Source organism: Opisthocomus hoazin, chromosome 11 (genome assembly GCF_030867145.1).
Source record: "Opisthocomus hoazin isolate bOpiHoa1 chromosome 11, bOpiHoa1.hap1, whole genome shotgun sequence".
Taxonomy (NCBI): domain Eukaryota; kingdom Metazoa; phylum Chordata; class Aves; order Opisthocomiformes; family Opisthocomidae; genus Opisthocomus; species Opisthocomus hoazin.
This window is the reverse complement of record NC_134424.1, coordinates 4,119,336-4,147,162: the sequence shown is the minus strand read 5'-3', so window position 1 is coordinate 4,147,162 and position 27,827 is coordinate 4,119,336. Positions and strand designations below refer to the sequence as shown.

General features: G+C 44.0%; 1 protein-coding gene across 1 annotated transcript in view; it reads right to left on the bottom strand.

Moving 5' to 3' along the window:
• The window catches only part of CNTN3 (contactin 3), a 106,218-nt gene extending 83,635 nt beyond the window's left edge, over positions 1-22,583 (bottom strand). The window contains exons 1-2 of the mRNA XM_075432632.1: positions 22,498-22,583; positions 253-387 (exon numbers count right to left, since the gene is read on the bottom strand). Of these exons, the coding sequence (XP_075288747.1) occupies positions 253-307 (55 nt within the window). The 5' untranslated portion in view covers positions 308-387; positions 22,498-22,583. The remainder of the gene's footprint in view (positions 1-252; positions 388-22,497) is intronic.
• Between the last annotated feature and the right edge of the window lie 5,244 nt (positions 22,584-27,827).

The following is a 27,827-nucleotide window of genomic DNA, read 5'->3' as shown; positions in this document are numbered from 1 at the left end:
GTATTCAAATATCTTCTCTGCTTTGAAAGCATAGCCCTATGTTACAACTTTGCAGGAAAAAGGTTGTTTAATTCATTCACTGTTAATATTTTGTATTATTTAAGATATGTCTCGCATGCTTGGTTTCCAGACTCTGTGTGACACTCACACTGCAAAGTCTCCAAGGCTCTGTTTCTCAAGTGCCACTCCAATCTGGAACCTGGAGCCTTATGCTTAGCTCTTAACTGGAAGTTAGAGATTATTGCATCTTACCTGCAAGACAGCCAACAAACGACACCAGGAACAGCTGTTTCCACAGCAGCAGCATCTTCAGTCACCTAAATTCAGTAACTCTGGTTCAGCCTCCCGTGAACTGTGTCTTTAGTCCTCCAGGTGGCAAGGTTCAACCTGTTAGAAGAACAAACGGAAAATTGAATCCTGTGATGATTCCTAAGAACTGGCTTCCTTGTTAATGCACTTGTTAATAAAGTTGACAGCTCGTCTAATGTTCCTCTGTTCTCCGGTGACTTAACCCTCGACAGAAGGGTACGTACATGTATCACATGTAGGTATGTGCATGAGGTGGCAGAAGTTATGTCAACCAGCAGGAGCAGAGCCGACAGGCAAGTTGATTTTGTAGTTTCTCCTTCTCACCAATCTCCAACATTCATTTATTTATAAGAAACAGTAGTTTTAAAGGAAGAGGAAGCACATGAGGTGCAATCGTACATGAAGTACAGTAATTTAATGCATTTGATCCAAGACCACCTCGCATCGTACTTGCCTTGTGTACCCTGTGCCATCAACATGTGCAATAACTGATTTAACTAAAGCCACGTCTAACCCATTCCTTTTTCTGTTGTTGTTTTCCCTACTAGACCTGTGCTCAAATATATTTAACAGCATTGAAGAAGTCCGAAGAGGAAGATCTAGCAACTAAAAAACCACCAGTGAGCACACAGCACTCAAGGGCACCCGGTGTGGTGCCATGCTATGAACTAATCTGCTAGCTTCCATTTCTACCTTTGTTACTGGCTAGGTGATAAATGGTTTGCCAAGGTCTACTAGCCTGGGTATGACGTTTGTTTACTTTTATTTTTTTCCTAAAAAAGCTTCAAAGTATATTTTCTGAAGTAGTATGACAACTGTGGCCTTTGTATGTTGCCACTTCCACAGGATCCGCTTTCTTCAGAGGAAGGATAGATAGCTGGGCAAACTTAGAGGTTCTGGAGTACACAGAGCAGACCAAATGGTTCCTTCTGGAATTTGTCTATGGATCCACACACAGAAATATTAAGGTCACAAAAGAAACCATTAATTCTGAAGAGCCAAACCTGAGATGTCTGCACTTGACTTGTCCATGTGACCCATCTTTCACATTACAGTTGAAAGTCGCTAATACTTCTGCAAATCAGGCGTCTGAATTTCAAACTAAGCACACCAGAAAGAGACCACGTGCTCCGATACACCCCCACCCCATGACTCGCTAGGGAAATTTCAGCTCCCCAGAAAGCCGTCACACAGCCCTTCGCTGCCAGGACCGTATCTTTTCACATCCTGTGATCCCAGCTCACGCAGGGTACGCTGTCACCTCCCGCAGCAAGGCACACGGCACTGGCAGCAGCACCCTCTCCTCCCTACTTACTGGCAGAGGCATTGTTTTCCTTTTTTCACATGTTTCTAGAGCAGAAAACAAGCAAAACCAAAACCTCACATTTCTATCAAGTAACAGGTACTGATCGCTCAGCAGCTACCTGCTGCCAGCAAGGCTGGTACATAAGGGAAGCATAATTGTTACAGCAGTTGCCATGTACCTAAAAACTGTGGGGGGGATGTCCCAACCCCAGGATCAGTCAGTGTGAGGAACCACACCCAGTTCTCACAGACTAAGATCTGAAGAAAGTTTATCATATGCAACTAAAACATTATTGGTTTCCAAGAAGAGTCATGTAAGTAGGACAAATTCTGGTAAGTTCTCATGTTAGAAAATCCACAACAGTGCCTTGGCAACATTACAATTCCTTCCTTCCTGGAGGCAAGAAATCCTGAGGTCAGACGCACAAACTGAGATAAAGGCAGGCAGAAACCTGATGTGCATCAGATCTGCAGTTCAAGATTTAAAAACCAATAAAACTCCCACCCAACAAAACCCCCACCAATGAGAAAAAAGATACTTTTTCTTGAAACTGAAAGCTTGGGTTTGGTCACTCCCTGCCACCAGCCCGTGTCTCCAAAGGCCACCCACAAAGCCTTCCCCACAGAAGGTCCCCAGTGGGCAGCCACAGACCAGAGGCAGGACAGCCAAACGCCCGCCTCAGACACGGCCCGGACGCGCTGCAGGAGGACCGGCTGCTCCTGCAGCCATTGGAAGCTGCGGCTGTGCCACAGGAGCATCTCAGGACACCCCACTTCGGGGCTGCAAGGCTAAACCCTGCATGACCAGCCCAGCCCATGGAAACTAGTGATTTTCTAGCTGTACCGTTTGCCCTGCAAAGGCAGGATAGCCAGAAGGGCAGGGAGAGGGGAGGAGGTGGAGGAGGAATGCCAAAGTAGGTCACTCTCATACATCAGCTTTCTTACAGTCTTACAAGGACGGGGGTGCGGGGGGGGGGGGGGGGAAGCTAAATTAATTTGATTTTGTTCTTGAAGTGCTCTAGGCAAAGCAGAGCACAATAGATCCACTTCAGGCCAGAAAAAAAGTGCTTTGGTAGAAGCTAAAAAAATTGAAGACTTTTATATGTGGGTATAAAATCATAAAAATACATCTCAAACTCTGCCTGCATTATATTTTAATAAATTTTAATAACTATACCAGCTAGCTAACCTTGCAAGATTTAAATTACTTTAAACATTTTGTCCATTCTGTAAGATTTTGCTAATCTAGGTTCTATTCCTGAATACCCAAAATTTCATTTTTAACACAACACTTAGCAGTGTTCAAATTTATAGCTTTAAGCCAGATAAACATAGCCTTATGCTCAATAACAGGTTGGATCTTTACAAAGGAAGATGCAAATCCATACACACGCTGATTTAACACCAGCCAGACACTAAAGTACAAAATTCTGGAAGCTCTTCCTCACTTCATTGTTGAGCAAAGCCTTCCCATTAAAGAATAGAAGCTAAAAGCAGGTTTTCTCCACTGATCCACCCCAGCGTGCTGCTGATAGGCACTCGAAGGGTTGCAAAGCCCGAGACCCACCATGGGCTCCCTGGCCTCCCCTTCGGCACCGAGGTCATCTTTCCCAAGCTGGAGGGTGGCACTAGGCTGTTCATAGACCCTCACCGAGTATTTGTCACAGGAGTAAGCTTGCTGCTCTAAAATTGCTCCGAAAATCAAGTATGGAGTACCTCTGCAGCTCAGCTTTACAGTAACTTGTTTTTGTTGTTTTTTTTTTTTTTTTTTTTTTAAATAAAAAGGGAGGTTATCGTAGTAAGCTAAAAATTTGATCCCCAGAGGTAACAAACAAAAACCCCATTCTATGAGAAAGGCTGCAATGAGTTACCTTTCAAAATGTACATATTCCCACTAGCTAGCACGTGGAAATAATCTGCATCAATGCCACTGACCGCCAACGCAGGGATGCAAAATCAGATGACAACGTTGAGCATCTGTCACCTTCAAACCTTCCAGGTAACCCTGGTCATTTTTCAGATCAGCCACATTCAGACAGAGGCAAGAAAGAGTAAGGAAAAAAAAAGGTCCCAGCTCCTTGCCATTTGATTGTAATTTTTCAAATATGTCACATGCTAGAAGTGGAGAGTAATGTAGTATTAATAGCAAAGAATAATTTTACCTCCCTCTCTCCTTTTGCAGGAGCAAAGGGGCAGATCTACAACTTCATTTTGGTGCTTTTGGAAATAAACGGACCTAAATTACTTCACAGAAAATCAGCACTTTGTATGTAAAGGCCAGAAAGAATGAAGACGAGCAGCACTTGCTGTGGCTGGAAAAGCTGGTAAAGAAACAAAGAGAGTACTACCCACAGAATATGCAAAGGGAAATATAAATATATTTTTTAAATTAGAAAGCTTCCTGGTATTAGATAGCACTCTGGTTTCAGCAGAAGCCAAAGATATTTCAAAACAGTAAACAAGCAAACCCGTGAAGCGGTGCAAACACACCAGGAAAAAACAACAGATTTAATTTCTTTATTATACATTTCTTTGACTTTCAGAGGTAAGTGCACTCTCATGAGCTCCTCTGAGAAGTCTGTTAATCAGAGGATAGCAAGGAAAAAACCACCAGTCAAACTACTTGGGATGAAAGCACACACGTGTAACAACAACCACCAAAACACAGCTTGATTCTCCTTCCTTCAAAATTAGCTTTCCAAAACCTACGCACTTTCAGGTCATACAATACAGCAAGTGCTGGACCAGAAAATCTGAAAGAAATAGAAAGTTTGGGAAAGGTTCAAGAGTCAGTAATTTTATTCAGTGACCTTAATTTTTACTACCCAGCATCAAGTGTAAGAAGCAGGAGTTCCCCAAAGGTGGAATTTTTATTTCTATATATAGAAATGGAACTTGTCAGATCTGGCTGACAGGTTCGAGTTAAACTCTGAGTTTGAGCTGGAGGAATTTGTAGTGTCATCGAGTCTAAATTAATCAGAAGTTCCTGGAACTCAGAAGAGCTACAGAGACCAAGAACTTACTTTTCCGTATCGATCACAAACCACAAAACAGAAAATCAACTGATGTACTAACACTAGAGGTCAGCATATCTTTGCAAAGGGAAGACTTATTGCAATCTCATCTTGATGAATTACGAGATTAAGACTCTAGTTAATGACAAAGTCGTCTCCACGGAGCATCATAACGAGATGCGGTGATCAGTGTGGAATACACCTCAACAACTTCAAGCAGGCCATTTCTAATTTGGGGGAGGGAGGAGAATGTAAAATACCCACTTCTCATTTCCCTCAAAACTAAACTACTTGCTGTGAAAAATTATCCACTCTTCTTTGTTTCAATGAGGAGTACCTACGTGGTGGACTTCTATCTTCCACATCACTGAACCAATCCTCCGTCTCTTACAGCCCATACTCTGAGACTGACAGGAACCAGTGCCATGATGAAAACATTCTTGCTTTGGAAAAGTGTGTAGTTACCATACATGCTTGGTTAAAAAAAAATTTAAAAAATCTTTCCAAGCTGCTACAATCATAGTCTTTGAAAACACAAAATACAATAAAATTCATAAAAGCACTACATTTGCATGGAATTTATCAAAGTAGTCTTTCTGTAACACTAGCTAACCTCTAGACTTTGCTCCGACACCAAGGTAGCCCCAGTTCACTGGGATCTGTCACTACGGGGGTGAATCCAAGTCAAAAGTGCTAAAGGTGCGTGGAAGTATCAAGGCAAAGGCAGACCTATCCAATGCCAGAGTTGGCCACAAAGTGATTAATTTTTTTTAATCAAATTTATATCTGTTGTTTATTCCATTGATGCAGACATGGTGCCAGTTCAAGATGAGAGCTCAGAAGGGATTTCTGTCACTTGCAGGGAACAGTTAATTCAGCTCTGACATAATCCAACAGGCAAACCTAGAGATTAAGGTATCCAAGTAATCTAACATGAGACTGGAAAGGCTTCGAAAAAGCAAAACACAGAGGAAATATTGAACATTCCAGAGTCAACACCAGCAGCATACTTCCGAAAGAAATGCAAATACATCCAATGCACTTGAAATACTGCAAATAAATAAGAATTGACCAGTTAAAAGCTAAGAAGCACAACAAAGAACAAGAGTTCAAAAACCCACTAAGCAATACTGCGGTTTGTTCCAAAGAAAAGTTTAAAATAGTGCTCCAAGGAAAATCGTGGTTGCTCCGGCTCCTTTGGGGTCTCATTAGATCTTTGTTCCACAGCTGCATGGCAGCACCACTCATTAGCAAGCAGCCTTCGCAGGTAGCAGTTGTGAGGCTGCCCGTGGCTCTTCCTCAGCCTTCCCAGCCCTACAGGGACCTCAACAACAGACAAATCATCCTGATGAACTTGGACCGTACGCGCAAAAAGGAAGAAGAAAGTTTTAGAGAAACTTCACCATTACCAAGCACTAAGTAGGATTAAAGCCATCCCCAGTGCGTCATTAGCAGAGGTTTAGTTAGAAGCATCATTTTAAACAAAATTAATTTACAAAAGCCTGAAACAGAAGAATCTGCAACTGTTCTGCGGACAGTTTTATTACAACTTCTCTTGTCTCACTGCATTTATTGACTCTTTCCGCCATGGTCCCTCGATTCATCTACCCATCCACCCTTTGCACTTGATCTAAACCTCCGGTACGCAGACCACACAGGTGGTTCTGGCCTACCGAGCATCTTCCCTAGCCCTACACTCCTTTCAGTCCCTCCTTTTCCTACTGGACCAACAAACCTTTGTAGTCATTGAATTCCCACTCTCCCTGTATACTTTCGACAAACAGTGTCATCTTTTGACACTGTTTCAGTGAAATCCTTCAACAAAGAGTGTCACGGAGCATCTTAACTTTATACCTCTTCTTCGTCACAACATTAAAATCCTCCCTGAATACACCAAAAGGCTTATTGAACTCTGTATCTGCATTATTACATTCATCCATTTAAAAACTATAAACCACTAAAGAAAGCTGTAACTCAGCTGAGCCTTTTACCACAGGGAGTTATTCCATGTCAACAAAAGCAGTGAAGTTGCAAAAAGAAAATAATTAAGAAATGACATTTATCTTCAAGTCCTTAGGAATCCTACTTTATTGTAAGACCACCACCTTCCACAACTCTGCGTATCAACAACTTGAGAGCCACTCTAAATCTAGCCAGAGGTCTTCGCTTTGCACCACCTGCGGAGACACAGCCCACCTCCATCGATTTTGGGACACCCACGACAACACTTCACAAAAGAGCTACCTTTGCATTTTTCCCCAAGTTTACAGTGGAATGTTTATCAGAATCTCTTTGTACTTATCAATTACACAATACAATTTCAAGTCTTAAGAAATAGTCACTCCAGGCCCAATATACATGGAAGACCTACTCTGAACACAGTGAATCAAGTTCGATGATACATTTAGTTACCATTATTAAAATTGAAATTATGTCCTTTTTTGTGTTGGTACACTGAAGGTATTACACTGATAGAGTAGATTAATTTTTCAATCTCAAAACACAGATATTAAAAGCGATTATATTGCCATTTTCTGCATTATTTCAGGAAACATCCACATACTGGTAAATATGAAAGCTCATGAGACAAAGCAGATTTGCACAGAAGTTCACTCTTGAGACATTAAAACTTCTCTCAATACACTTTGCTTTTCCTGTCCAGCCACTCATGGCTTGCTATGAACCAGTTCATTCAAAACAAACAAAATACTTGATGTTTTCTTTGCCTAATATTTTGAAAAGTTTTAGTTACAAAAGCTGCTTCTATTAAAAACAAACCAACAAGACCCACTCACAGAAGAAACAGAATTAAGAGACCAGTTAGACAAAACGCCTGCGAGGACAAGCGCCAACCGCCCAGGCACCAGCCACAACCTTCGGTCTCAGCAGGCAGGAGCCCGGCACGATGCACAAGGGGATCCCGTCCGCGCTGCCGAGGGCCAGCTCCTGAACCCTGCGGGTTTGCCGCAGCGTCCGCCTGCAGGCAGGCTGCACGTGCCCTACGGACCGCCCAGCTCGCTGCCAGTTTCCAAGTAAACCCTTACCTTCAGTGCTAAAATTTTATCTTCGAATCATATGGGAGGAAAGGGCATTTTTACAGCGTACCAAGACTTTCAGGCTGCACCCTCTTGCTAAAAATTCTTTACCTACAGCAATCAGGAATCTTGTCTGTTTAGCACAAAGGAAAGTCTGAAACTCCCTACAAGCATTATTAAAAGTTAACTAGATATATATTCATATTCCCCAGTCATCACCAAAAGCTAACTTCTGCTGCTACTTTAAATACCTCCATTTATTAGCATGATACGGATACACTCCTCTGACTTTAGCAGATTATTAAATACCTAGTCAACCCATGCTGTACAATGCCAGCGCAACAGCCTCCTGCGTTCCAAAATCCTACAATTAACATACTGCAACGTTAAAATTGCAACACATCCTTGAAAACACGACCTGCCTTCTGTTCATTAATTCCTCCTTTCTTGGAATAATAATATTTCAAACCAATAGCCAGCCTCACAAAGCCGTAACTCCCCCCCCTCTTCCACCCCAAAGAGTGACTTGGCACAAATAAAGTATTTTCTCTGTTATTTTCAGGCCGCTGCTGCTATAATTTGTATGCCTGAGCCTTTCACCCTGTAACTTACAATCTCAGACGCCCTTTTGATAACACATATGGGTCACCACCTTCAACTGGGCATCTCAAGACAGGTACTTCCAGAGATCAGAAGTTCTCTGAACCCAGATGACAAGATGACATAAATCACTTGAAAATAACCAAAGGCTCTAGAATTATCATAAATAAATCAAAGCTCTTGGTAAAATAAAATGTGAATTTGGATGAACGGCACCTCATGTAGCTGCGGTGGGTGAAGGGGGAGGACCTGCCTACCTGACTTCTGTTCCCATAGCTCAGATGGCTGCGATTGCTGCAATTGCACTGCCAGCACCGAAGCACTACATGAGTACTTGTAGACCCGCAGCATGGCAATCTGCAGCACTGCAAATTCAGGAGCACATCAGAGAGAGATAATAATGTAACTGCCTCTACTCCATGACATTTATTTAGAGTTTTGCTGGGTGCCATGGCCTCTGGAGGAGATAATCCCTGCCCTGGGTGGCTCCCCCCACACTGCCCTGGCCATAATACAGCGGCCCCGTCAAGTCTACCTGACTTCTGTAGTCGTTTCAGGTAGACTTTCGGCATGTCAAAAGCCAGGTAGACAAACTTTTCCATGTCTGGAAAAAGACCAGAAAATGGCAAAGCCACAGCGTGGCAAGTGTGGGGACTTCTACCAAGACAGTACCTGGTTCCCAGAAAGGCAGCAGTTCCCTGATGAGGACTTACAGGAGATCAAACGATCCAGAACAGAACTCCTGCCTGCTCTGCATCAAGCAATTGAGATTCCATCTCGGAATAAAAGCAGACTGGAGAAAACTTCAGATTTAATCTCACCAAACCTTACTACTGTTTGTTATCAGTTTCACACATTTTACTGATTTTTTTTTTTTTTTTTTCCTCCTTAAATCAGAACTACATGAAAGGTCTTGGAGCTTTTTGTTCTTTCAGGATAACACACAGGCAGGAGCAGTTAACTATGCAAGTTTTCAAAATCTGTAACATTAGCATGTTGAGATGCTGGGGGAAGCAAAGACTGTATGTTAAAATAGCTTAACAGGAGGAAGCACGAGGTGGTGGAGCTTTGTAACTTCCTTAAGCTGCTTACCTTCCGATAAGGAGCTTATGCAACTTTCTTAACTCTGGAGTACATTCAGCAAATGATATCAAAACAGTTTTCAAGATAAGTTACACTGTGGGACAGATGCCTCTTGAGTACTGTCATTCTGCCCCTCTTACCAATGAAAGGTGCAAAAAACCCCAAGGTCCCCCTCAAAAAACACTCACCCACTAAAAGCTCAGTACATTTCAGCAGAGGAGGCATGCGCTGTACTTGTTTTCCTTACATGCCCTGGTACATCTGCACAGTAAGCCCAGCTTCTGAGTTTTGGCAGTATGAGCAAGAGATTCCAAGCGAAGCCTGACTACGAAGAAGCTGCTTTGCAGTCATCTGGAAATACTTGCAGAAATGAGTATAAACACTGCAGTTATTCTAGTCAGAAAACAGACTTCTCAGAAGCTGCTAGGATTTTTCATCTGAAAATAAACCAATCAACCCACAACAGATCTAGCCAAGAATATTCTCGGGACAGGATAGGGACAAGGTCAGAGCCTGGAAGTCTTACCACAATCTTGACTAAGTTGCATCAAAGCTGGGACTTGAGTGAATAATGAACGTGAAAGAGACACTACGCTCCTCTTGGACATTGTTGGAGGAAATATGGAAAAAGCTAAGAGAAGTCCATGATCCTTTTCTGGATCCCAGTGCCTTACGGAGGTGCAAAGGCCACCACGGCCACTTCCAGAGAAATACAACAGCGGTGTCAAACACCAGGCCAGGGCACGGCCCCCACCACAGCAGATGCACAGGGGCTGGTTCTCAGCAAGGCTGGGACCACTCACCTGGCCAACCAGGGGCTCCTGGGGGCTGTGCTTTTGAATAGGATGCCTGTTTCTTGATTAAGATTCATTTCTTTCAGCTGTTTTGTAGAAGGACAGATCTGCAGAAGGGCTTTCTGGTCTACAAGGGCACCTGGATGAAATACTGGAACTTTCTAGTACCTGGATTTTGGTGTGCAAACCACATTTACATAGCAGGGAAGAACTTACTACAAAACAAGATGCCAAGCAAAACACACAATCTTTTGTTATCCTCCAAAGGAGAAGAGGGGAGGAAACCCTATGTGTTCTTCATGTAAAAGTCACAGAAGAATAGCATGGTTAGAAACAACGGTTCTTCTGTTTGCATTTTAAGCTTCTCAAGGATAAAGGATGCTCAAGTAGACTAAACTAAGTTTTTAAAGCATTAGAAACACAGCTCTTTACCAGAGCCATACAGATTTCTATTTTCTTTAGCAATACAATAGCAAAGATAGTCAACGTGACATTCAAAATCCAATATTTACAACAATTATAGTGAGAAACTGATAAACTGCAAGATCTATAAACAGATTAAGCCAAACATATAAAAGGAAAACTACCACATATATGCAACTACTTCAGTAATTGTATTTGATTCCACAAATCGTTTGCCTGTTCTCTGTAAGGCTTCATTGCTTTTTCCACTATAATTTCCACAGAATTTATAGAACAGGAAAGATGCGAGACAAGCAACAAGAGCAACAGTGCTATGTGAGAAGGTAGACCCTCAAGTCAGGGGAGCAGAGGCAACTAACTCAGGTTTACATTCATTTAGCTACTTCTGGGACAAAAGCTAAACGTTGCTTAGTCAAGAGTAGAAAATAAACAAACTAGTAAGTGTCCAAGAATGGGAGAAGTGTTACACATGAGCAGCTCCTGCTTCTTGTCTTGTCAAGAAGAAAAAGACATTGAAGTGCACTTCCATCGTAGCTGGGCTATGACAGCAATGGAGCTCATCAGGGCTGTGCACAGAGCACCAGGCTCCACAGCTTCTGCAGGCTCCAGCACCAGTCCAAGCACAGGTCCTGGTAAACTGTCACCCAACCCAAACAGGAAGATCTGCAGACTACAGCAATAAAACATGTATTTTTTTCTCTGTGGAAGAAGTTCAGTATACAAATAGAGGCTTTTCATACATCACTAACCATGCACACACAAACCTAACAAGTACCTAGAACATCTCTGTAGAATCAATAAATCTTTTTCTGGAGGTGTATGTTGCTAAAAACGTACGCTTAAATGCTCAAACAGATACTGGGGACCATACAGTTGGAGACCTCACTTGAAGGACAACAAACTTTAGAAACTCAAGTTCTGTTTTTCCCCAAAAAAGAATTCAATCACTTTGAAATTCAAGGCTTCAGTTACACGGATGCTTTCTCAGCACCAACACCGACTTAACCTGTACCCTCGCCTACTTATTCACTCCTTAGGTGATGCCAGCACAGCCCTTCGTCAGACCCAATGAACAAAGCCAAAGAGCTGATGCAGGCTGAATTGAAGGGTTGTTAAGGGGATAGGTGACTCGGTCCTCTTATATCTCCCTTAACTCAAGGATTATAGCTCGAAAACAGCCAAGTCCTTCACACATCTCTAAATTTTTACTCATTATCCCAAAATCTTTCAAACCTACAAGGGATTAAACTATTTAAAATTACCTCTATTCTTAACCATATTTCCTTCCTTCCTGGCTGCTAAATCAGTTTTGTTTACCCTCTGTCTCTTCTGCAAGCTTTAGCTTTGGTTTTTTTATCCTGTAAATCAATGACTGCACATAAAGGAGGCTTAAAACTTAAGTCCTATGCATCACTTTGAAGCAGTAAAAACCCTTAAGACTCCAAATAAAGCTTATTTTCAACCACAACTAGGCCTCAACTCCCGAATTCCACAAATCTTTAGGTTCAACTCATTTCTACTGTAAACTCTTCCCCCCTCCCTTTTTTAATACGGCAGCAGCATCCGCAGCCTTCTGACCTCAGCAGTTTGCTTCAGAATTTAATGGAAAAAGAGGCAAGAAAAATCCTAAAGATAAAACGTGAGAGCTAGAAACTGATAAATTAAAAAGCCAGTGTACCATATGGCTGATAAACATAAAACCTCTCCCTGTAAAGGTTGTTTCAGTTTGTCTGTTTTAAATCAGGTTACAGAACAGATAAAACAAAGACATCGATTCACTTTAAGTGAGGAATGAAACACTTCTCCATTTCAATGTTCTCAGGTTTCATCAAATAAAAGGAAAGACAAAAAAATCCCAGGAGATGGCTCAGCACCATGCTGTACCTCCCCCTCGGGGGAGAACCCAGAGCCTCGCTGGCATCCCCTCCATCCGCAGGGAAGTGTGGGGATCCTGCCAGGTTTGCCCAGAGGACTAGAGGCTCTCGGGACAGCAGCAGCAGACAGCCAGCACCAAAATAAAGTGCTGCAGTGGTCCCTGTTCTACCTACTGATACCAACTCATAGTCACAAGACTAATTAACACACCATTTACCACCGTGTTCCCCAGGAGGCAGGATGGGTGACAAGTTGCAGGGAACCTCAGGAATTCACAACGCCCCTAACTACGCCAATGACCACGAGCACCTTCCTTCACCTCTCCACGTCTCCCCATCCGCAGAGATGAAATAACCCAAACAGCTCTTCACAATGTTCGTGTACTAGACGTGAGTTCTTTTTAAAGGCTTAAAAATTCACAGTCGTCGTTGTAGGAGATCTTAAGGTGTCTGAAGTAATCTGCCATAAGTAGCATTACACGGACCACAAGATAAACATTTACCAACCCTATACAGCCAATCTGCACATTGACAATGTTTCTGCATATTTCACTACTCTACATTTAAAGGGATCCTAAGTATTTACTTCAAGTCATAGAATGGAGTCATAGAATACATCTTCATATTTGCTTACTTGCATCATCTTTTAAGCATTCCCTTCATTCATAAACACAGCAACTCAGATTCTCTGCCATCTCCATTCACTGATGCTCACTCCCACTCAAGTTAATAGTCAGGACCTCATTTTTAAGGAACAGTAAACACTACGCTCATCATCCCCCAAACTTTGAGCAGTAGGCAGTCATCCCCTCCATTCAACACTCATATCTACCTGAAGAGCTGGACTGGGATACTTTGCAAATTGCTTCCCTGAAGATCCCAAAATATCTGACTCATCATCTTTAAGCATTTTCCAATTACATAAACTAAAGAGAGGACAGCCACAGCAGAAAACGCAAGGAACGCCAGTCAAGCACACAGACAATACTCTGCATGACTTTTAGCAGAGCTTCCATAAAATTTAACCTTGTATCTATCAGTTAATCCACACATTAGTGACTAAGGCAAGTATTTCTGTTTGTGCACGGGAGAACAAAATATGAAAAAAAAAAAATCGAGTTAGGAGTCTGTCTTTCAAGTTAGCTGTTGATTCCCCTTCCTCTGCTGTATGTTGATCAACGCACTACTAACAGCCTTCAGCAGAGCTTCCACTAAACTGTCTGGAGGTATTGGTCAGCAGCATTTGCCATTGATTTAAACCACTATACACAGTCACCAGTTCATAAGATCCAGACATAGGAAAGCATGTTTGGAAAAGATAATCTGATATTAATATCCACGTACTGGCTTGATCTGTGGTCTTGGGGAAAGCTTCAATTCCCTGTATCTTGTGGCTTCAGCTTCATTGGAAAGACTGTTACATGAAAGCACTTAAACACCCTGAATAAATTACACCCATTACTCTCTGCATGCCATTAAGCTAACAGGTGACTCAATTCACATATTTACATGCACTCTCATACAAAAGAGAGCAAAGTTACAAAACCTGTCCTTTCCACCTAGACTACTCAAAGCAGATACTCATTTTCATACACTTATCTGCACAGTCAAAAAACACATTCAATGTATGTAGTGAACACAAGCAAAAACTAGGACAGATGGAAAGGAAAGAGTCGGAGCCAGCACTAGTCTATAACGAATGCCAATTCATGTACAAAAACATTACGAGTTTTCCTAAAAAGCCAGATGCAGACCTGAATGGTCCAGAAGCCAGTACCAGCGTTCAAAACTAGGGCTTACTTAATAGGCCCCTTTCAAGGGTGGCAAGGCTACTCTCTTGCTGTAACTTCAATCACTCAATGTTTAAATATATCCCCCTGTGACACAGCACAAATGTTTTCAATGCAAATGTCTTCAATTGCCTTTTAATAACTCTAAGGCAATATATTCTCAAATCCCAAGGTTAAAAGGGAACAACTGATATCATTAACAGTTCCACTGTATGGACCAATGAAGTGCAACTTAAATTCAGTACAAATCAACGTGACAGAAATTGTTAGTGCTTAATAAGTTCACATATGTTTCAAGGGCAAGTATAATAATGTAATAATATGCCCTTGTAATGCAAAATGGGAACAGTGGCCTACCAATTATTTGGGCATATACTCCACTGTGAAAAAAAAAAAATTTAAAAACGCAACAGAAAATGCCACATCATAAAAATTAAAAAGCCAGTTCCAGCCTCAGCTCAGGTCTGCTCCTTCCCTCCAGTCTCAATTCCACACAAGCAGTTCTGAGCACAGGGTTTGAAATGGGGCATCCCACCACCACACTGGATTGGCAATGGGCTCTTTTTACACCTTTCTAGACGCTCAGGCAGCTGAGAGGCTGCGATGAAGGGCAGCCTTCACTGGAACGGCCTCCATCCTGCGACCATGCCCTCGATGTGCTCTTCTCACCAGCCACGGTCAGCAGCAGGAGAAGAAACAAAGAGCACCAGCTATTCCTTCTAACACATTTCAGGTTCCTCTGCAACTATTGAGTATTCAAAGCGACCAAATTTTAGAGGAGATGGGTTGGAGCAGAGTGGATGGAGGGACTAATAGCCAAAGCATTGTTGGAACAAAGTCCCATTCCACCACCTCAATAAACTCTAATAGTTAATTGAGTAACCAACAATATAAAACTGTACAATGTGATTTAACTACTTTATAGCAGAAGAGAAATACTGCCCTTCCAGCCCTGAGGTCCTGCCCCACATGTAGAAGTGAGGTTTCCCCGCAGCATCACTGCTAAGCATCTGCTCCAGGGCTGGAACTGCATCACAGCCCAGAGGAATCCTCCTCATCGGCTAACCATCAGCTTCTCAACAGAAACATAAAGTCAAGGAGACAACTGCTGCCAACAGGAGTGAGGGAAGATCCTTACTTAACACAGCTCTCTCCTGTAACTGTGGAAGTGCCAGGAAATCCCACCTTCAAACCTCCAGTATTTCAGTAACACGCAATAATTACCTATACAATCATTATCCTACGCCACTCATATTATTACATTTATAAATCCTGCTGGTTTAAAGTTGTGTATCGATTGCAGCAATTATTTAGAATTATTAAAAAACACCCTCTGGTCTATCTCATTCCAAGGAAAAATATAATTTCCTGCAACAAAATACTTAACTGCAGAAAGAAAACTGAACAGAATAACCTGAAAGATAAAGGTATTTTTCCTTAACACTTCTGAAAGACCAAGTTAATTCTCACCACTGTTTTCCACAGCATTTGGATGTTCAGATTTCAAATACTAAAGGTAAGAACACAAAGGGTCTTCTACTAAGACTTAAATACATAATAATGGAAGGGAAATACTCAAAGCATATGCACATGTGACAGTATATATGCCATCAGCTCTTGACCACTGTGCTAGTTTTCTTTAGAGCATTTGTTTTTAAGAAGTGCAACAAGCATTTCACTGTTCTTATCCAACTGTCCAGCAGCACGTTCCCAGAGCACAACGCTCTTTCACAGGAAAGCGGTACTGGTGGTCAAGGAGTAACCTGGCAGAAGTGTTATCAACCTATACTCTGCTTCATAAGTTACCCTACTAAATTGTACATGCATATACAGCCTTATCTTTTTGTTGTCCCTTACAACCTCCTTCAACAGGCTTGGCTGAGATGTTAAATAAACCAGGATGCTGAAGAGAACTTTCCTCCCACTTGCAACCTCCACTTCGCTTGTAGCAGCAAGCACAAAAAAAGTTACCATTTAAATAGTCATCACAGTAAATGCTGACATTTTAGTCATGAGTTTTTGATATAAAAACCACATGTGATTCTGCAGCTGCATGTTCTACCAAGGCACAGACCCACCACCCAGGCAAGTGTTACTGCTCTGCACCTGTGGGATCGGGACCATCACGGGCTGCTACCTGCTCCAGCATCTAACACACATCAAGCTCACCCTGATGCTTGTCCCCCCCACTCCCACTGAGGGCACCAGTAAGTGGTTGGGTAATAGCAAATGAAGACCCTGTTCTCATGGTTTTAGAAACAGACTATCCTCAACCAGCAGAGCATACACATCCAGGTGACTGCAATAAGCCTTAAGAAACTAGGATGAAATCAAAACATTTGATTATATTCAGGAAAAGTATATCATGGTTTCTGCATCAACCACACGAGTCTAACTTCCCAGTTTCTCTATGTAAAATACCTCCACAATAATACGCTATTAGAATAATATTTTTCATCTCACACATTTTACTGGGAATGCTGAGACACTGACTTCAACAAAGGGAGCGTCTTCAAAGGCAGAGATGCATGATTCTTTGGTAAATGAACTGTGAAAATCAGTATGCTTGTAAGCTAAACAAAATTTATCATTTACTGACCCGCTCTGGATTGGATTAGACAGGATTGCTCCTTATGTAGTCAAGTAGCACAGTAAGCTGAAAATGATTGTCCTGACCTCAGTACAAGCAAGAAGGACGCTGGCCATGCTTTACATTAAGTCAAATTGTGGAAAACCAGTTGATTTTCCCCACCAATTTACTCCAAAGAGAGGTTTACAGCTACAAACAGCTGTAATTTATTATATTTTAAATTTCACAAAAGACCTAAATATGTTGAGCGATAATACTCCTCAGAATTGCCAAGGCCTACTGAACCGAAACACACTCCCCAAATTACAAACATGGCACTGTGATTTCAGCTGAGCTAGAGAAATAATGTCTGGTTTTTTGTTTTTATTTTAAATGAGTTAGTACACAAAAAATTGGAGTAGTGAGAAGAGCATTTTTTAATGCAATCAATGCAAGGTGGCCCACTACTGCTTGGATTAAAGTGTAAGCAGCAAAGTAACCTGGATCTAACCATAAGTTTTCAATGAAGCTCAAACTACCGTTTTAAAACTACAGTAAAATCCAAGATTTCTCACTTCTCCATTACAACTGAATGTACAAGCATGCCCTTCCTCAACCATACGTCTCAAAACCAAAGAAATGACATATAGGAATAGATCTATAGCAATACATACAGAACCTGCCATACCCGATGCCTCTGGAGCTTCTTGCATTGTGTCCACCAGACCTCACTCAACCAGAGCAGGTCTTGACCCCACAGCTTCCCTGGCACAGTGCTAGGCAACTGACTTACTATGGTAAAAAAAAAAACAACCACTTCCTTTAGCTTTCTTCATTTAAACACAGTATGGAGGAAACAATTTGTCACAGCTGGATCAGTTTAATCATTCTGGACTTTGGCTGCAAGTCAGCTGCAATCAGAGAAGCAGAGAGACACCTGCCAGGACCAGACACACACCCAGGTACGGAGCTGCAGCCCAGGAGCCTTGCTCCATCCTTAGCTGCTGAAATTGCAACGTAGGAGACAGCACACGGGCCCCCGGCATGACAAGGAAATGGTGGCACTGCCTTGGAACTCAGATTTCACTTGCACAAAGATTTTATAAGCTCCTTCATGGCACTGTATTAGAAAGACCCTCATGCCTGCCTTCTGCTCATCACAGCAGCCCACCAGAAGGAACTAGCCTCTCGAGGAAAGCAATTTCCATTGTATCTTTACATTGTTACTTCACCCACCTGTATACATCTACACTCATATTTGCATTGCACGGTTAACTGATGCCCAGAGACTTTGGGGGAGGGTGGGTGGGGTGTGCAGCTTGCATACTGGTGTGGTTTTGGCTGTGTGGACTTACGTCTCTCTGACAACAACTTGCTTATTTCCAATATTTAAAGAAAAAAAAAAAAATGTCTAACCTATTGCTGCGAGTACCTCAGACCAAACCAGTTAGAAGAAATACTTGCCTGAGTTTGGTGCACCGGGGTGCGAGTTAGCAGTGTAACTCTCTCATGGAAAAATCCCAAGGTTTGCTCTTGTATTTTCCAGCACCGAATAACTGATAGATCATTAAGAACCTCCCAGATATGTCTGGTCATTTCTGGTTTTCTCTTCCTATTATCTGAAGCATTTGCTCAAAAGTCTTTCACAGCCCTTGTTGCTGCAGCACATTTTCTGGGGGCTCACCATACTGGTAGCTCTGCAGTATGTATTTTAAACGCTTCACGATTCAAACACTGCAAACACAGACAAACTTTCTCCTGTTTGCAATTAGGATTAACAAAAAATGAAAATACATGTCCTGGTTTCAAATCCTGTCCCTTCTCACTAGGTAGGTTTCCCCATGAGAGCACAAGTAGGCTGCAGGTGTGATCGTTCAGGGCCAAGCACAGCTTCAGCAGCTTTGACTGCTCTTTTTCTCAGCTGGAAATGCAGCAACTCTGCCAGTTAATTATTCTTTACATTGACAAACATATCTTTCAAGAGCTAACAAAATATTTAAGAGTTATAGTTTGGCAAAAATCCCACATCAGCTATGCAAAAGGAAATTTTCACATTATAAGGTGTCACTGGTGATTCTTTAAGTTTTTCCTCTAATGCATTCTCCTACACCCCATGCTATAAAATCTGCATATTCAAATCTACTTTCAGAAGTTAGGGCTATGACGCTCAATAGCTTCACTAAATCAAAGGTGGCGATGTTAGCATATGAGAAGACTGCAGTTCTATCAACTTCATGTTTCTGCATTTCAACTGCTTTTAATTGGGATAATCACTGCCTGATCTTTCCTCTTTGTGAGGAAAGAGGCTGCCTCCTAGGGAAATCTAAGTTGTAGAGCTGGGGGGGGGAGTACGGACCACAACCGCCCCCCCAAAGACCCGGGAAAGGACACACTGTCACTGCAGGTATGTTTTGTTAAGGATAGCAGCAGAGCAATCATTTCAGTGCATGAGCATCAAAGCAAGTTTTCAGCTCCTCCATGCCCAGACACCATTTCTGTAGCACATTCAGTCTTGAAGACTCAAAATAAGAAGTTCCTAAACTTCTTTAAACAAAAGTTTATTTCAAAGTATCTTGCCATTTAATCTAATCATCATTCATGTACAACTTAAGAAATGCATTCATCACAGCTGTCCCTCTTAGGATAAGTCATTTCCTATCACTTGTAATTTGTTCAACTTTAATGCATCCGTTGCAGGTGACTGCAAACTAGTGTTCACCAGCTTTCACATATGAACTAAAAGGTTATATATCTGATACCAGAACAAGACAGACCTAGCTGCCAAAGTCAGCACCAAGAAGGATGAAAACTAATACACACAAAAATTAACTTTACAGATGAACAGACTTCCTATTTCCCTTGCATTTGCTCATAAATCAAGCCCCATCTGGTAATTATTTCTCAAGTCATCTAAAGTCTTCTTCCTACTCAGGAGGGACACTCACCACCAGCCATAGTCACTCCCCATCCCTGGTAACTTCTTCCCCCTCTCAGTAGGCTTGCTAGTTCCTCAGACAGCAGCACCCCACCACCGTGCCTTTCATCATTTCAAATGCGTGAAAAATCTTGTTTGCAGTTAGTATGTCTTCTAGTATTAAAGTAAACCCTGACAATAACTTACATTCATATAAAACCACTGGCTTATGCCATTTGTAACAATCGGTCTCTTCTTGGAAAAAAGATTGAACCCATTTGTAGAATTTTCCCATTACAATACCACACGAACATAAAGATGTGGTACAAAATGAAAGACAGTGAGTCTTGCTCAGAAAAACCCCAAAACCATCCCCCAGGCACAAGTGGTTGAAAACGTTTATTTGTGGCGTGGAAACTCCAATCAAAACATCACAGAAAAGTAACATCAAAATATGGCATCGCTAAGTAGCTACTGTGACTTGCTCTTTAGGAATTTAAAGAGCAAGTTGTTTTGGTAGGTCCACAACTCACATGTCCGTAAGTCTCCAAGCCCAGGGATTTGCAAAGTGTGCAGTCAGCCGGATCCACGCACGGATTTCTGTGCGAGACCCTAACGAAAGTCACCAGCATCGGAGCTCAATGACTGCCAGAGCTACAAGAGCTATGTGCAGGGCCAGAGCTTGCCACCGCTCTGCAGCAGCTCTGAACCTCGCAGGCGTTCAAGAAGTCTAGTGTCATTACTTCCCTTCACATAAAAGGTGAAAGCTGCCTATTAATTGGGCAACCCCCACCTGATGCTCTATTCACTGAGCGACTCTCTGCAAAACCAACTTTGGAAAAAACCCGTGGCTAACACCCATGCCAGCCTGCAGATCCTCTGCTCCGACAGCGCGGACTTGCGTGGCACCTCCTACCGCTTCACACACGCAGAAGACACCAGCGCTTCCAGCTCCAAACCTGTAGCTCATTCCCAGTGCAAGGCAACGCTCAGACTAACACGGAGAAGTAAAAATACTACAAAGCCTGCAGGAGCCCTGATGAGCAAGGCAAGCGCCCGTGCAGCCCAACAGAGAGCTCACAGCACAGGGAGAATCGCAGGGCATCAAGTTGCTTTCGAATTGCAGCCCCAACACCAAGCCAGCAGCTTTTTTAGCAAGAATTACACACCTCCACTGAACCACTTTCCTCAAACGCTTTCACAAATTCATTTGCCAGATCATTATGGAAAGTCTCTAGCATAATAAACAACTTTCTGAAATAATTCCACATGGAGTAGTAATATACTTTCATTGCTTAACAGTTAGTTCACCATTTGCATTATTAAATTTGTTCATAGCTTCCCATACACATTAAAAAATTATATCACTGAACAAACCTGGCACGGAGCTTAAGCTATGGTTCAAGTTTCTCTTGCAAAATACCGCAGTAAATAGTTTGGAGAATTTGCTTGTCCTTCATGAGGTCTTGATTTTTGCACTCATAATAAGAATACTGACATTATTTCCCCTTGTATAAAACAAGCACTTTGAGGACAGCTAAAAATCAGTATGCTACTGATTCTGTGTGTGTGTATGCCATCAGCAAAGTGATCATGACTAGCCAGTTAGCACCCAAGGCTGCTGCTGGATCATTTCACATCAGAAACGGACTCCCTCCGACGCGTACAACAAAATGGAGCTTGGATCCAGGTTAATCACAGCCAGGCACCACACTTAATTGGCAGCAAGGTCACATAGTGACAGTGGGGACTCCAGCAGCTCATACCCGATAAGGCACGAGTCATAAATAAAAAATCAAAAAGTTCCAAAAGAGAAGACAAATCACAAGTTTAAGGAGCCAACATCGGGAAAAAAGGCGAAACCTGCCGAGGGGCTTTGCAGAGAGCTACAGGAGCAGCGGGAGAGCAGAGCCACCAAGCTGTGCTGAGCCGTGTCACCGCCGACCACGACAGCGCAGAAACTCCCCGTGTGCCTCGGCCAGATTTCCCTGCGTGTGATGGGAAAGGTCCGGCTCTGCCAGGATCCAGTGGAAACCGAGAGGTCCCGAGTGACGCGCAGAAAGAGCCAAGCCACCATTCCAGAGGAAAAAAGAAAAACCACTGGAGCGGTGCGGGGTTTGTTTTTAAACCAACACTCACCACATCATGCTTTAAACCAACAGGGGCAGAAAAGCCTCACGCACATTCTGCAATCCGAGACAATTACCAGCGCTTAATTAACAGCAAAGCCAGAGCGGCACAGCTTCAGAACTCGAGTTAACTCCAGGCTGACTTCACACAATTTTCACGGGGGGAAAAGCACGCGAGCACGCGGATTTGCAGCGGTTCCCCTGCACCAGGCCGAGCAGACCGACCCCGGCTGCTCTCCCACCGCGGCGCGGGGCCGAGGGGGAGCGGGCCAGTCCCGCAGCGGCTCCCCGCCACGCACGGCCGCGGCGCGGAGGGAAGGCAGGCAGGAGAGGTGCCTCGCTAACGCAATTAGCGGAAATCAATCAGGCGAGTGGCGGCGGTGCTGCAGCAGCGCGTACCCAGCGCACCGCACCTGGGAGAGCCCGAGGCTCTGCGCCGGGGCCGCGCTCAGCGCAGCGGCACCTCAGCCCCCACCGCCTCCCCACGACCACGCAGGGACCCCTCCCCTCCCCGCGCCGCGGTCCCTTCCCTCCTTCCCTCGGGCGGGCTGAGGGGAGCCGGGCAGGCGTGGGCGGCGCGGCGGGCAGCCCTCCGCCACACCGCTCCCCTCAAGCCGCGACACCCAGCCCAACTTTGTTCCTCCCCGAAGTTGCCCACCTCAAGCCGAGCCGCCACCGAGCCTCCCGTCGTAATCCCGCCGCTCGCTCCCGCCGCCTCTTCTGGAGCGGCGAGCGCCGCGCTCCGGGGCGGGGCGGCGCGGCCTCCCGCCCACCCGCTCCCTCACCGCCCAGGGGCCGCGCCGGGCCCGGCCCAGCCGGGCGGGTCCCGCGGGGAGGGGAGCGGGAGGGGGCTCGGGCGCGGCTTCGCTGCGTGCTCCGGTGGGGATCTGCTTGGGGAGGGAGGCAGAAGGCGCCCCGGCAGCGCGGGGGGCGGCCGTGCGGGGCTGCCCCGTCCCGCCTCGGCCGAACGAGCCCGGTGCTGAGGGAGAAAGTCGATGGGTCAGAGCTGAAATGAAAACTCCCGTCGAATTTCTGGGCGGGGAGCCCGGGAGAAGGCTCGGGTTCGCGTGGGTCTCCGTGCGGGAGCCGGGTGGAGATTTTTACTGAATGCGGCCCCAGCTGATGGCAGCGTTGCGGCTGTGCCGCGGTGATCGAGGCTGGGCAGGATTCCTGCGAGCCCCTTTCCCCAGCGGTCGGTGTCACCAATAGTCAGAAGTTCCCCGAAAGCTCCGCCGTGGGTCGGGATCCCAAAGCGCGGCGAGGTGTGCGGGACAGCAAAGCGCCCGTCCGCCCGCTCCGCCCCGCTGGAAGCCGCGGGTGGGCCGGGGTCTGCCGGCACAGCCAGGTCCGCGGGGCGAAGGGAAGGCCTCGGCCACTGCCCTCCATCACCTGGGTGGAGATGCCTTGCTCCGCGGCCGTGGGGAGGAAGGGCACGGAGAAGACGGTTTGCTTCTTCGAGGAGTGAGATTGAAGTTGCTGCCATCTCTGTTTCCCTTTCTGTCCGTTTTTGTGGGGAATTATTGAAATGTGCCGGCTGGGAATTGGTGGCATGTCCTCTGGGGACGAGGAGAAACATCTGTAGACCCAGAGCCCTGACCTGCAGGGGCCGTCTTCACCTCTGCGCATGTGCGAGTCTGTAATTAAGTGATGTCCAGCACTGAAATGCAGTCACTTCTGGAATGAAATGTGGCACTGGTCTGAGGAAGGGGTGTCAAAAAATAAACTATCTCAGAAAAACAAGACGCGTTTTTAATTGGCGGGGTGTGATCACATAGGACTCATGGAGATGACAGAATAACTGCGACTTCATGAGCTGCCGTTCATGAGCTGAGCACCGAGATCCATACTAACACGGTTCAGCTCAGCTTCGGCACGGAGAAGGAGCGTGGGCTCAGGCTGTTACTGTAGCTCAGCTGATGTATTTCAGTACGGTAACTCCATCACAGCTCTGAAACTCCCCTTTGGGCTTTCACCTAGAAGATAACATTAACTTTTTGTTATTATTACACAATAATATGATAGGAGTAGGGCCAAGCCTTAGTTCTACAGCAAACCCTCACGCAGGTAGGAGCACGGTGGCTGTGGACACCTCTGCGGGGCACTGACTGAGCACAGACCAAGGAGCAGAGCCCGAAATGCAGAGCTGGCTTCCCCAGTCTGCTGTTCACGTGTTTGCTGCACCCACTGCGCTTGGGCTTGGGAGAGCTGACAAGGTCACGGACCTCTGGCATAGTTCTCCACTTGGAAGTATTTGCCTTAGCTGTGCATGACCAGCATGAGAAGGATAGCCTGTATTTTTATGCTTGACCGAACGCAGGAGCTGTTAGAATTTCAAAAATGCATTCTGCAGTTTGCCTTCCCTGATGTCCTTGGTCACCTCCAGCCCAGCCCCACATTTTGGCTACCTTGGCCAACGAATATATTTTTCAGTTTCAGTGAAGTCAAGGACTTCAAATTCCTGTCATAGGTATCAAGCTACACCACGTAAAAGATGCAGGGCTTTTAAGTTTGTCAGAGAGGCGCTTGTATGAGATTGTGAGGTCAAAAAGATGACTCTAACCTTCGAGATGACAAGTAAAAAGAGACAAAAAGCACTCTTTCCCTCACTTACTTTATAGCAACCCAGGCAAGTAGCAATAGTGGTTTTGTAAGTGCTTTTCCTGTATTTATTGCAGAAAACACAACAAACATGCAGTATCACCATATACTCACTGAAGATAATTTGTAGATGGTAAACTCTCTGAGGATAGATGGCATGTTTTCACACTGTGCCTGAGACTTCGATGCCCTTCTGCCATCTGGGGTTTCTGGACCTCCTGTAATATACATATTTAATATTAACAACCTAATTGCAAGTCTCATGCTACTTCCAGCCTAATGATTTCTTTCATTTCCACTTGTTGTTCAGACATCACTGTCAACATGTCTCAGAAATCATAGAAGAACAGGGATGCTTCAACTCTAGTGCTAATTAATGCTTCCTAAGAATTAAAGTGAAAAAAAACCCCACTTGAATTTATGAGCATGGGTGGAAGCAGGTAAATGAATATGATAATTAAACTTCACAATTAATAAATAGTTTAGTTGGAAGACCCAAGTTAACCCTGTCCATCCTGTTGCCAGGTGGAGCAGACCTAAGCTATCAGCTGAGCGCTTGCTCCCGTAACTGCGCTCCCCCCACTGCTCTCTGCCAGCTGCCGTAGTTGCTGTGCCTACTTTCAAGTACTGTTGCTCTTGCCACGTTCACAGTTTCAGCGCATGGATTGCCTATATCACTGTTCTGTGCACCACTGTTGTCCACTGCCTGCTTTGACAAACCTTGTGTTTTCAAATTTTAGATGGGAATTTAGCCACCGGTAACAAGTAGACTCAGATCCACCTTAACTTCCTCCAGAAAAATCAGTCATCACTTGTCTCGTAGATGCTTTAGCCTTCGAAGACTTTCTCTTACCACTGGCAGAAATACCAACTAACTCACCTCAATCTTCAATTGACTCGTTTTGCAAAAGACCTCTAGGACGTTGTCAAAATGGGATCTAGTCAGTGGGACTCGATGGACCATTAGTCTGGTCCTACCACTGACAATCACTGCTGTCAGTTTCTTTGGAGGTAGATAAAACAATTAATGTAATCTGAAACTGCCACTAGACAGTAGGATACTGAAATTTTTTTTTTAAAGCTGAAAATTTAGTTTTCTGTCTTTCTGTGCATAAGGGTTGTGTTAGCTCACCTTTTCCAATCACACTTTCAGGCATAATAATGTCAATGACGAAAATATATGAATAAAATATATGATGCTTTGGATACAGGTGAATGAGTGGAAAATCTACTTTTTCCAGTTATACTTATGGGAATCTTTTTTAAAGATAAGTGTTTAAAGTAAATTTAATCTTGCTAATTTTTAAGATATGCTTCTCTCCTTAACAACATTGATATCAACTTATCTGAGGCCTTAGTCTGCAGGGACACTTAGTAGGTTATGCATTTCTTTCAAGACCGAGGCCAACTGTAGTATCCAGGTGGTATTTCAAATATGTGTATCACAAGGCAGCATGCCGGGTCTTCAGAGCACGGGGGGCTCCCTGGTGTGGGGGTGTCAGGGGATAAGCTGCGTTTGCTTGGTCCACAGTCATCTCACATCATTGGTGTTCCCAATGCTGTCACCAGTATCAGACATGCTCCTCATGGCCATCTGTATTTTGTCACGATTTTGTATAATCCTGCTCTCCATAGGCCTAGGAGGCATTGTGTTAAAAAGGGTAGTGTTTTTAGAAGCATCCAGCAACGGTCTAGTCCAGTTTCACTGAAGTCAATGGTAACACTTCTTTTTGGCATCAAATGCGATCGATCAAATCACCGGCATCTTAAAATTTCCATTTCATCGTCCCCATGAGCTGCTGCTCGTGCTAATAAGTGCAGAGTGTAGCTGGTGTTTGGAGCAGCAGGAGGCAAGGACCGGGAGGGGGAGGCTAATGAGAGGCCCTGTCTGTGTATTAGGGAAATTAATTATGTGACTGGATTAAACTGCAGCACTGAAAGCCTCACTTTGCCCTGACACAGACTATATACATTAAAGGTTTATGCCTGTGTAATAACCACAGCGATGTTGTTATATGGACGCAAATTTCCTGAACACAGGCAGGACCTAGATCAGACCACAGTGACCAATACAAAACTGATAGAAGAAAGTGAATTATGTGCAATTGTACTGGAGAGCATGATACAGAATGAAAATTATAATAGGAAGGTTAAGTGCCCAGTGAGTGCAAACTGATACACAATATCTTGACATCACAGAGAGAGAAAATTAAAATGGTGAAATGGTTTCACGTATAGGTAGATGGAGGCATAAAAGCAATCTGTGAACGATGGGAGTGAGAACAGGGTGAAAGCATGGTATTTTCAGATGTACAGCCTTTCGCCTATTAGAAATGAATAAGTGCTTGAAGGCTAATTCCAATAAATAGGCAATTTTAGTTTTGTTTTTATTTCAGGTGTTTGTTTGGCTCTGCTTTGGTGTGTCATTGAAATATTTGTGTATTAATAGATACTCATTTTAATAGCATTACAGTAATCTGAACATCTGCAGCTACTAGGCATTAAAATATGATTACTTCCCTTTATATCAAGTTATTTTGCAGTAGTCCTGCCGGATTTTGTCATATCTATTAAAATGCAATGGATCGGTTCTTATCATTACCTATTAACTGGCAACCTTGAGCTGAAGTGTTAAGCAGAAACAAGCCTGATGCCCGGAGGCCTGGCTAGCAATTCAGCAAAAGGCAAAGGCAATTTATGGCTGTCCTAAAAGCTAAATGACAGGCTGTGTAACTTCCCTAATCAAATAGAATTAAATACAAAATTATATTCCCACTGCCCCTGCTATCCTTCGTTCAGACAAACCGCCTGATCTACTGTTCAAGAGTGTGCTAAATATAGAACATTTTCTAGATCAGAGGTTTTAATTCTACCAAAGTTTCACCTTCGTTTATTAGAGAAATGAGATATTTTGTTTAGAGCACCGAGGAGCTCTCACGTGGCATGAGGGCTCTCTCCAGATGAGAAACGACCCCTCTCCTGGGCTCAGACTGACTTCTAAAGAGGTGAACACCCAGAGGATAAACGCACCCAAAGCACAACGGTGAGTTTGCTGTTAAGGGCTACAAGACAGAAACCAAAGCATAGGCAGCTGTTGCCAGTAAAGATGCGGTTAGTACATTTTTGACCGGTCACGAAATACTCCTTAAAAGCACTCTGAAGTGTTGTGGCTGTCACTGTCACGCTAGAGGGGAGTGGAGGGAATGGCAGGCTACTCCTCCTTCCCTGCTTCTTAGCCTGACAGTGATTTTTCTACTCAGAAGAACTGAAAAGAATCTGTATTTTTAAAGTTACTCCTGAAATGGTACAATATTTGTTTTCAAATGTGATGCTGAATTTTAGTCATCTCCAAAGCTTTCAGTTCTAGCTGGGAAATGCGTGGCAGTCGTG